Source organism: Crocodylus porosus, unplaced genomic scaffold (genome assembly GCF_001723895.1).
Source record: "Crocodylus porosus isolate Cpor-Errol unplaced genomic scaffold, CroPor_comp1, whole genome shotgun sequence".
Lineage (NCBI taxonomy): Eukaryota > Metazoa > Chordata > Crocodylia > Crocodylidae > Crocodylus > Crocodylus porosus.
Window position 1 is genome coordinate 33,368,106 of NW_017728906.1, and position 11,230 is coordinate 33,379,335.

The 11,230-nt window shown below is 41.7% G+C and overlaps 1 protein-coding gene across 2 annotated transcripts in view; it reads right to left on the reverse strand.

The window, feature by feature from the left end:
• Positions 1-1,053: 1,053 nt before the first annotated feature.
• CCT8 (chaperonin containing TCP1 subunit 8) overlaps positions 1,054-11,230 on the reverse strand; it is a 16,355-nt gene continuing 6,178 nt past the window's right edge. The window contains exons 7-16 of one of the 2 annotated variants that reach the window (XM_019528796.1): positions 11,043-11,180; positions 9,632-9,810; positions 6,776-6,842; positions 6,601-6,688; positions 6,374-6,489; positions 5,240-5,311; positions 4,986-5,150; positions 2,530-2,649; positions 1,996-2,096; positions 1,209-1,293 (exon numbers count right to left, since the gene is read on the reverse strand). In XM_019528796.1, coding sequence (XP_019384341.1) covers positions 2,007-2,096; positions 2,530-2,649; positions 4,986-5,150; positions 5,240-5,311; positions 6,374-6,489; positions 6,601-6,688; positions 6,776-6,842; positions 9,632-9,810; positions 11,043-11,180 — 1,035 coding nt within the window. In that variant the 3' untranslated portion in view covers positions 1,209-1,293; positions 1,996-2,006. Of the gene's footprint in view, positions 1,294-1,995; positions 2,097-2,529; positions 2,650-4,985; positions 5,151-5,239; positions 5,312-6,373; positions 6,490-6,600; positions 6,689-6,775; positions 6,843-9,631; positions 9,811-11,042; positions 11,181-11,230 lie in introns of both variants that reach the window. The other variant, XM_019528797.1, reaches the window with a different exon arrangement.

The following is an 11,230-nucleotide window of genomic DNA, read 5'->3' on the forward strand; positions in this document are numbered from 1 at the left end:
AGCCCTGTCTCCACCTGCCCTGCGGAGCAGAGCACAACCCAGTGGCGGGCAGCTAGGACTAGCTTCCTAGAGCGCAGCCCTGGCTCCGCCCGCCTTGTGGAGCACAGCCCAGGGCATGCAGATCCGGGAGCACAAGCTTGCTCCCATGCCCTCCTGGACCAGCAGCAGGAGCCGACAGAAAAGCCACCAGAAAAGTAGCTCCCAGACCAGCAGTGCAGTGGCAGGAGTCCCCCTCTGAGTCCTGTGCCTTCCTACCCCTGCTGGACAGCTTGTCCTAGCCACTGTCCCAGCTCCTCCCTTGCTGTGGGGGGTGTTGATCTGCCAGCCCCCACACTCCAGTGCCCCTTCCCTCTCCCTTCCGCCCACAACAGACTTACCAGCTGGAGGCAGCTGTGTCCAGCAGCATCGAGGACTGCTGCCTGTATAGTCTACAGCCGAATCTCTCCAAATAGATTTGGAGGCTTCTGATTTGATTCGGACCTTTTAATGGGTCTCCCGATTCAATTTGGATTCGGCTGCTGAATCGGGCTAAATCTCCAAATTGAAATCAGCTACTGAAGCTTTGTACAGCCCTGATGTCCAGCACTTTACTGATTCCTCCCCCCCACCCCCTGAATTCAAGATTAAAATCACAGATGCCAGTTTGTTTTTTTTAATATTAGGAACACAGGAGTTATGTTAGTTATTCAAGAGGCAAGGGTTTTTTTTGAGTAGTATCTTTTACTGAACCAATTGCACGCTAGGGATAAAATTAGGACTTTGCATTCAGATGCTTGTCTAATGAGAATGCCTTGCATTTGAAAACATATCTAACTTTATCCCAGCCATGCAGTTGGTCCAATGAAAGATACCACTCAAAAAAAGCCTTGCCTCTTGCTTAATTCCTGGACCATCAACACAGCTACAAAATCCCCACCACACTACCAGAACATAAAGAAGTGCTTTAAATAACTCAAGTCAGATTAACACTTAGAAAGCAAAATCAGTTTCTCTTGCAATATAAAGAGAAAACAAGGCTAAAAGATTATTTAATGGAACAAACCGTCTAACAAATTTTATATTGCAAGTGCATTTATTGACGTGGTAGAGATTCTGCACTTTTTACTAGACAGTCTCATAACTTAATGTGAGGAATAAGACATCAGAACATGCCCCAACTGGAGTACTACAAAACACACACAACCCTATTTTATTTAGGAAATACAGTTAAACTGTTCAATCATTTTGGTCTTCATCCCAATCTTTCTTTCCTGATGGAGGTTTGGGTCCACCAGCCGGTTTTGCCATGATGATCTTAAAAAAAAAAAAAAACCAAAAAAACATTACATTAACTATTTGGGATTTTTGTGGCCTACATCATGCACTTAAATCCTCATTCACTAAACTCATGCAGGTTCAATATTTTTACACCCTTACAAACTCATGAATGTGTCTTATTATTTGTATATTAGCCAACAATTCAAAAACTTCCTTGGTTACATCTTTAATAACTGGCAATGGGATGGTCAGCAGGTGACACAAAAGAACCTGTTAAAATCTCAGGTTTGCATGCAACTTACAGCCTTGCCACTAGAAAAAAATATTATCTAAACAGTTTGCAGAATACAAACTAGCGAGTAGGATATATGCAAGATATTTTGAGAAGTGTTTAAACACATTTTAAAACTAGGAACTGTTTACACTTAAATCTCTATCTCCAGGAATCAGAATTTCACAGCATGACATAGGCTGCAAGTTATTTCCTGCTACAGGTTAATTTTAAACAACTGTTGCTGTAATACAGTAAAAGCTAGAACTTTGGTCTACTTGTTCTACTTACCCCATAGTAATATTGAAGTAATTCAAATTAAAGTACAATTTATGGAAGACCACAAACAGATGGTTAGACAGTGACACTACCCATTCAAGTGCTCTTGAAAGCAAGTGCAAGATTACTTTTGTGACTGTAAATGCACTCATGCAAAAAAACCTCTCTAACAGCAAGTTGCACTGTACCTTACTGCACACTATTCTGCAGTTTCATCTTTCCAGTCATCCTTATCCCAATGGCCTTGTTTGGGGGCTTTTGGACCACCTGCTGGTTTTGCCATAATAATCTACACAAGTTATAAGCAAATATATTATTTATAATATTGCTTAAAATACCACATCATTTTAATTACCAAGAACCACACTGAATTCTCCTTCCATTTTAAACCATAGGAAGTACTTTCATTAATGAAAAATGGAAGCCATCTTCTACTGAGATAAGATATGCATCTTCTTTAACTCTTAGCAGAACTGAAAACTTCATTGTCACAAGTGAAAAGAGCAAGAAACCACAGGCCAGAGATGAAAGCAAACATGATCATCTCACAGAGTGCAGTTACATGCTCCACTGTTTCAGGACCTGAATACAAATAATGCATCTTCAGGTTACCATTTTGTTTGTAATGCCTTGCATACTTTACAAGAAGGTCTCATAGGCATTCTACACAGTAAGACAACCATTTCAATATTATTGCTCCTAAGGGCAGATTTTCAACCTACCTGATCTACTCTGAGCACAGTTATTGCAGCATTTGTAGCCAGCTTGATGGCCCAGTGTTTTCCAAGGTATGTGTCTAATACACCAGCTTCCAACATATCCTTCACAGCTGCAACCTCAGCCTGTCACCAGAAAAAAAATAATTCAAAAAATAAAATCTCTTCAAAAGTTCTCACCTTTTTCCCCTCACTTCAGAGTAGATCTTCCTGCATTTTCCTGAACACCAGTTGTCTAATGGATGTTAATGAAATAGTGCTTCTTCCTTGATTTTATGTTCTTCTAACAAATAAGATTTCCAACCAACTTAAATAAATAAATGGAGTTACCAGAAGCACCTCCCCCAGAGTAGAGCATAGCTTCATTTCACCTACACAAAACTATGCCCACCCTGTTTTTAATGCTGGTTTATCTGCTGTTGAAGAACTACAACTTTCCTATAAGCTGTCCCTTATTTATGTGGTAATGCAATTCTTATCCATTAGGTGTTTAATGGATTGGACACTGTTAGCACACCACCAACCACTATAGCAGCACCTTATACATCAGCTTATACATTATTCCACACGGCAGCTTCTCCTCAGTAAAAGAAATCACACTCGGGCGTCTTCCATAAAAATGAGCACATTTTTCAACCCTTTTGGCAACCAGCTAGTGACCATGGAAACAGGATTGAGTGGTCCGGAAGCTCCCAGTTACGAACTGCCATGAAGATGACAGTTACAAGGTCATCTCACACTTGGATGAGGCAGGAGTACAATCTGGCAACTGCAACAGTGACTGCACAGCCCTCTTCAGGATTCTCTCTGCTTACCCCACATGGGAAGGGAGCTAGAAAAGGTGTCCTAAACACAGTCTGTCTATCTTCTTCCTGGCTGGAGAACCACATCCAGTGGGATCACCTTTACTGAGGTCAAAATCAACCAAGACACACATTCAATTTTGGGACCTGAAACATCAGGACCTTCAGGGACAATTGCAACAGTGAACACCCAGAGCACTTCACACCACAATCAAGGCTCAAAAACTCAAGCACCAACATCGGTGCACTGAGTGAGACCTGGTGAGCAAGAGATGAGCAGCTCGAAGAACAAGGCAGTGGCTACACCCCCTTCTGGAATGCCAAACAGGAAGGAGAATGCCAGCTTCCCCAAGTTGGTTTTGCCATCTAGAATGAACTCATAAATCAGCTCAGTGAGTTCCCTATCAGAATTTATGACTCATGACTCCATCTTAAACTGAATGAAAGGGAACTGATACGCCACTGTCATCAGCATGTACTCCCTGACTCTTGATGCCACCAATGAAACCAAGGAGGAATTCTATGCCAGCCTTGACCAAATCCTCTCTCATGTTCCGGGTGAAGACAAACTTATTTTTCTCAGGAATTTTAACTTCAGAGTTGGAAGAAACTCAAACCTCTGGTTCCGTAACCGTCAGCAAGGAAAGAGTAAGAAAGGTCAACTCCAATGGCATCCTTCTCTGGCCCAAATGCGCATAATATGGATTCACCAACACCCTGTTCTGCCAGAAAAACAGGCACAGGACATCATGGCAACACCCACAATTTAAGCACTGGTACCTGATTGACTATGCCATTGCTTGTGCCGCCTGGGATCGCAAAGATGTCTGCATCACTTGAGCTACGCTGGGAGCTAATGATCGCTGGACTGATCACTGACTCATCCACTCAGTCATGTCACTCAAACTAGCTCCCAAACAACAGCAGAAGCAGAAGCAATGCCAATGGAAGATCAATGCTGAAGGACACAAAGACCCATTCAAGAGAGACCTCTTTCACCAGTGCCTCAAAAAAAAAACAAACAAAAAACAAAAAAAACCCCCCAAACCCTAGAGAATTCCATTCAACAATAATGGAAGAATGTCAGCAGTGCCTGGTGCCTCAGTCCACCATCATCAGCGCCTGCAAAGAGACACTTGGTTTCTCTACCTGGAAACATCAAGACTGGTTTGATAAGAATGACCAAGAGATCCAAGAGCTGATCAACAGCAAGCCACATCAATTCCAAGCAAAAGAAACTGAATCTCAAACAAGCTATAGCAGAGATCCAAAAGAGAACCTGCAATATGAAGAACAGATGGTGGGAAGACACAGTGAAAGACATTCAAACCACTCACTAACATCCATGATACGTACATTTTTTTCAAACCCAAAGCCATCTACGGTCCAAGCACTCAGACTAACCCTCTTGACATCCAAGGATGGAGGAGGCCTGATCAAGGAAAGGGAAGCCATCAAGAAGCATTTTGAAGACCTTCTTAACTGAGATTCTGTTGTTGACAAGAGTGTTCTCAACGCCATCCTGCAACACCCAGTCACTGAGAGTCTGTCAATCCCGGATTGGCCTCATCAGCCATTTTCAGACCCACAGATAACACATTCATGGCAAACAAACATCCTCAACTGCAAGGGATTGACAAAGAGTATGGGACTACTAACCTCAATATCAAATCCAACATTTTTGTTGCCTTCTTGATGCACTGCATACAGGTTGGAGATAACTTCATTAGCCTTTACTCCAGAATTTTCTGCCAGTGCTCGGGGAATGGCTTCAAAGGCCTCAGCAAATTTCTTGATAGCATACTGATCTAGCCCAGGACATGTCTAAAGTAAATTTTGAAAACTGTTTAGTACGTAAAATAGTAAAACATTTATAATAAGCAGCAACAACAACAAAGAATGATAAGATGCACCTCTCCATAGGACGTGATCTGCTTGGCCAACTCAATTTCTGTTGCACCACCTCCAGGGACAAGACGCTTGTCCTGTGAACCAAACCCCAGAAAATACATCATTAAGTGTTTGTCAGCTAAGTGACAATGCATCTTTACTCCACAGAAACTATTACATCTTTAACTTCTAGAACCAATTTCTGTAATCTTAATATGAGGAGAATATTAAAGCTGATTTTTATTCCTGCATTTGTGTAGAGGTAGGTTTTACTGGTTAAATCACCAAAGGTAAAAATATATCCAGTTTCAAATAGTGGGGGGGAGGGGGGGGCACATTATTTTATAAAAGCAACAAAATAGAAGCACCAAGAATAAATCTGTTTTCATAAAACTCAACAACACAACTTGCTTTGGAAATATAAGAAAAACACTGTAGATTGGTAGCTTCTCTCCAGCTGAACTATCTATCCCATAACTGTTCTCCCAAACAGTTGGACAATTTTGTTATTCTTAGCTGACAAAAAACTCATAGACTTTACTCAAGCATTAGCAAGATTAAAAAACATCTGACCAATAAAAGCATTTCCAAAAGCTTTTCCTATACTATTTATCAAACCTGCACACATAAAGGTCTTCAACTACTTCTGCTACTTTCAAGTCAACCTCTTAATTGCAGCACTGAAATGTAGAGTTTTATTAGAAAACTGAGCTGTCCTAATACAGAAACTCAACTTGCTTCCTGTATGCTTTCTAAGCCTGCTTATACAACTCAAACCATCATCACCAAAGGTAATGCAAAGCAATGTCCAGATTGTTGGCTGTAACCAGTTTTCAATAGCTATGACAGAAGCCTGGTGAAATGGTCAAGTCAACCCACTGATTCCCTGGGCATGGTGTTGTCTAGTCACACCAGCTTTATCTGTCTACAAGGGACTGCATCTTGGCTAACAGTAGAGAGACCACTCAGCGCACTAGCCATAACTCATTCCCTACATAGTAGCTGTAGAGGAAACAGAGGAAATGGCCACATGCAGAGGTTGCAAAATGGCTTCAAGATCCTTTATATCATCCAAGCATCACAATTAAGATCAGCACGCTATAGTCTTAATCCAAACATCTTTATCTAAAAACTTAGGGAGGAGGAAGTTTACTCACCCTAGTGAGTACTTTGAAAGTATTAACACCATCATCTACTGCTCTCTCTACATCATCCATTAAATTGTCTGTAGATCCACGGATAAGTATAGTAGCTATGGAGCCATCTTCCTTTTCTGTAAAGACAAGTAGACATAATTCTTTGGAGAATATATCAGAACAGAAAACATTTATAACCACATCTATTAATGACAGTACCACTGCATCACCCTTGAAAAGAAACATACCATGCTTAAACACAACAACTTGTGTATCCCCAACCTCTGACAAATAAACACTATCACAATGACCCATTTCTTCTGGCGTAGGTGGAATCTGGAAAGAAAAAACAGAAATCAGAAGATTCTATTGACAAAAGGTCTCTCCGCACCCGACCCCCCAACTTGTTTGTACACTGCTTACCAGTCTAGGAAGAGCAGCTGCACCAACAGTTTTACACAGTCTCCTGAGATCCCATTTTGAGTTCAACCTTAAAAAAAAAAGGATTCCTTTTAGTGATGCAGTTCCCAAAACTATATGTATAAAGAAAAACCTTTTCTACGTAATCTGGTAGTGTCATGATGCTATCAAACTAGTTTAGTGATGGCTATTACAACATGATGAGGGCATCAAGTTACAATATGATGAGGTCATCACTAGCGTACTTCTGCAATTGTTTCATGCTGACAAATATAATGTTATCAGTTTTAATGCAACTAAAACACATTTTTTAATCCTGTAAGCATTTGTTACTTAGGATATTAAACTTCGTGTAATTAAATATCATTTTGTATTATTAAACCTTACACCATCCGTTAGGAGAACAATGCCCATCTCTGAACTGTACCAAAAGGGAAACAGATTTAGTCACCTGTCAAAGACTACCAGTTCCCATCAGGTTTTTGTATTAGATCAAGCTTTGCCTGGGAATCCAATGCCAGATTTCTGAAAATGTAGCTCTAACCATTTAACTGTCAATTCAAATTTGTATCAACAGAACTACCTTTTCTACACACAGCCAAGATTTTATTTATTTTTATATATTTTGAAATTCAAGAACTCTTCCTCCTTACTAAATCTACCAATAAATACTGAGTAAGCAGGTTGGAGTAACACAAGCTGCTTTTTGTAGTGTGCAGAAGTGTGTATTCCAACTATCAGTAGTTTATAAATGGAAGCACTGAAATCTGGCCATTTAGTCACTTTCTAGTGTGCAAGTTAATTCACTTTATAAAGAAAATGCATTTTATACGTAGATGCAGATATATATATATATATATTTTTTTTTTTATTTATTTTAGGCACAAACTGCCTAAACTGAACAGACTGTGTGTGTGCATGTATGGTGTGTGTGTAAGTAATAGGTAATATATATATTACTTATATATGTGACTAAATGACCAGATTTCAGTGCTTCCATTTATAAACTACTGGTAGTTGGAATACACACTTCTGCACACTACAAAAAGCAGCTTGTGTTACTCCAACCTGCTTACTCAGTATTTACTGCTAGATTTAGTAAAGAGGAAGAGTTCTCAGTTCTTGAATTGCAACGTCATTTGCAAATGAAGAGCCCGACAATATATACCGGGGCAGGCAAAAATATAGCCGGTGGGTACCCACCAACTAACAGCATCCAACCCAGGCCTTCCACCCATGAGGGTGGGAGCGAGGCACCCACACATACACCCCCCACCCAACATACCCTATTCCACCTCACTCCCATCCTATGCAAAGATGGACCCGGCCCAGCCAGTGCACAGTTTCTGGACAGGATTGTTGCTGCCGCCACTGCTGCAGCCACCGGAGGACCTGCTTGGCTTCCCTGGTGTCCCACTTGCTCTGGGTACCAGGCAGAGAAGTGTTGAGGGAGCTGCAGCTGGGCAGGAGCATGAAGCTAGGGCTGGCAGCAGCATGGAGCCCACACCTGGGGGATAGTGGGAGCACAGAACTCAGGTGGACAGGGTGTGGGACCCCCACACACACTTCCCCCACCCATGGCACACAGTCCCTGCCACCAGCTGCAGGAGCAAGAGCAGGCAGGGGTACTTGTACCGGGTGCTGGCAATGCCACTGGCAGTGTGTGGCTCCACACAGCACTGAATGTGGGGGCGAGGGGACTGGCCCACCTTTTATCACACAGGGGTCCCTGCAGCGCATGCGCAGCTCCCACACTCGTGTACCACCGGGTGAAGTCCCGCTGCCTTCACTCCTGCTGTATGGGTCCTGTGACTCCACAGGGAAGCAGGGGCCAGGGCTTCCCTCTACTTCCAGCAGAGTCCTGAGACCCACACGGCAGGAAGCAGGGAAGGCAGCCGGCTCCATCATGCAGGGCTTCCCCCAACAGCATGCAAGTGCAGGTGTTGCACATGCATCATGGGGAGCCTCGTGCGATAGAGGCAGGCCAGCCTGACTGCACTCCTCACCCCCACAATACCGCTGGCAGCAGTGCCTGCACTTGGCATGAGCACCCCAAGTGCCCCACCTGCTGCTGCTGTTGCCAGTGGGCTTTGCCCCATGGGGGAAGAGTGTGTAGGTGGAGTCCCCAAACCCCCCCACAAACCTGACACCCACACCCTGCCCCCACAGCCTCACTTACATACACACATACTTCCAACATACCCTACTGCCCCTCCACATACAGAGCCACACCTCCAACTACACCTCACACACAACATACAAAAGTAAGACTTCGAGTTATTATGCAATCTTCTGTATATACACTACGCAAACACAAAACACGACAAAAATATTTTCTGTAATAAAATTAAAATATGTTATAGTAGCTGTTTGAATTTTAGTGTATAATTTGATTTTTTTCTGGTTCCAGGATGGCAACCCTCCACTCCCAAAAGGAGTATTTCCAGGAGGGCAACGGGAGGGATTTCCAGTGGCAAAGGTTAGGGGTTAAGGGTGGGACTTCTGGTCCCAAGATGGCAATCAGGGGGTGGAACACCTCTCAAGGGGCATGGCTACTCTTGCAGCCCCCAACAACTCACCAAAACTCAAGCAGCCCTCCATCCAAAATAACTGCCCGCCCCTGGTATATAGATAATTACAACAAAGCTATACATCACACAAGATGTGGTACACTATCAAAGAGCCACAATTATGTTTACCAAGATACCATAAATTCCACTGGCCTAAAATAAGTACTCAACTTCACTCTATGCTAGAAGGCAAATACATACATATACTTGAGGACATTCAGATACAGAAAAAATATCTGATGCATTTAATAGGCCTGATTTTCAACCATCAGGTCATTATAATCCTTACCTGACTAACATCAGATGGTATTTGTTGGCATAATGAAGTGCCATATCTGCCACTTTGCCACCTGTTACTATTACATTTGCACCAGCGTCAGCAATGGTCTTAACCTGCAGCTCCATTAGATTTTCTTCTCCTTTGCTGAAACTCATCAGTTCTTCAGCATTCTTTATCAGCACAGTGCCCTATGAAAAGGGAATATTTTTAAATTTACAAATCATGTGAACTAGTATGCAAGGTCTTAAGAGACAAGTTTTGACAAGCTGTAACAAACCCTTGCCACTCATAACAACAACACATGTTTAATCACTGTCTCAGTCATGAGTGAGAACGATGGAGGAGTTTAACATTGATTTCTGGTCAACAAAGTTGGGCTCTGGACCATCAACAGAGGCAAAGTCTCACACTGAAAGCCTTCCATAAAGATTACCTGGACATCTAGCCCATAATTCAGAGTGTTCGTGTCAACAAAGAACATCAGTATGGTCAAAAATAGCGTCCGTTAGACATAGTTTGTACCCTGTGTAATATTCTATGCACAAACAACTATTTAAAAATGCCTGTTTACTTAAGCTCAGCATGCTCTATAGGGAAAAGATGTAATATCTGTCCTCAAAAGTAAGCAGCCATGATGTACAGCAATGCCAAAATCTACTAATCACCTGTCCAGAATATTACCAAAATATATTCCTCGAGGATAGTTAAGATATCAGGCCTGGCATAGCTTAAGATCTTTGCGAAAGAAGAAAGTCATAACCATAATATTCAAATACAAAATAAGTTTCCAGTCACCACTCCTGCTGTTAAACTATAAGCCAGATATTGGGGAAGGTAATATATGGTAATTTGTTTGAACAAAAATAATTAGTGTCATCCATAAATGGATGGAAAAAGGCCATTGGGAAGAAATGGTCCAAACTGATTTATACCAGATAAAAGGGAAAGACAAGATAAAACCTCTTAGCATAGCCTACATGTCATCAAGGAAGCTACAGCAGTCGCCAACCTCATTACAGAATTTTTCAATAGAAGAAAGGTTAAAGCCATTACAATGCAGCTTCAACCCAGTGTCTTTAATTTTAAAGATAATTTTAAATCATCTACCATCATGGCATGCTACAGGTTCTTACAATTAGGTTAGTATCAAAGGTTAGAGATTCATGAAAGCACAACTAAATTATGCGCAGGGAACACAAAAATATTCTCAGCCTTCAATTCTACATGCATTCAAATAAGGTTTCTATACTGAGATCTTTGTTGTATGTTGTCATGTCAGCAGTCCTTATGTAAAGACATTTTAGCTCAGCAATTCCCAAACTATGTTATGGTCTTAACACTGTTACTATAAAAACCACACACGGAGTACTGAATGTGTGTGCATAAATTGCTACAGAACATATTTAGGACACCAACATACCTTGGTTTCAGTTATTGTGCCATCAAAAGGACAGGAATAAACAGCTATTTTAGCATCTTTGACAGAAGTCACATCTCCCTCGGTTTCCTTTTTAAAAACCATGCCATGAAGTACTGAAGAGGCAGAGATACCAGAGCCCTAAAGAGAATAGATAGGAGAGATGGAAGGAAAAAAAAAAAAAAAAAAAA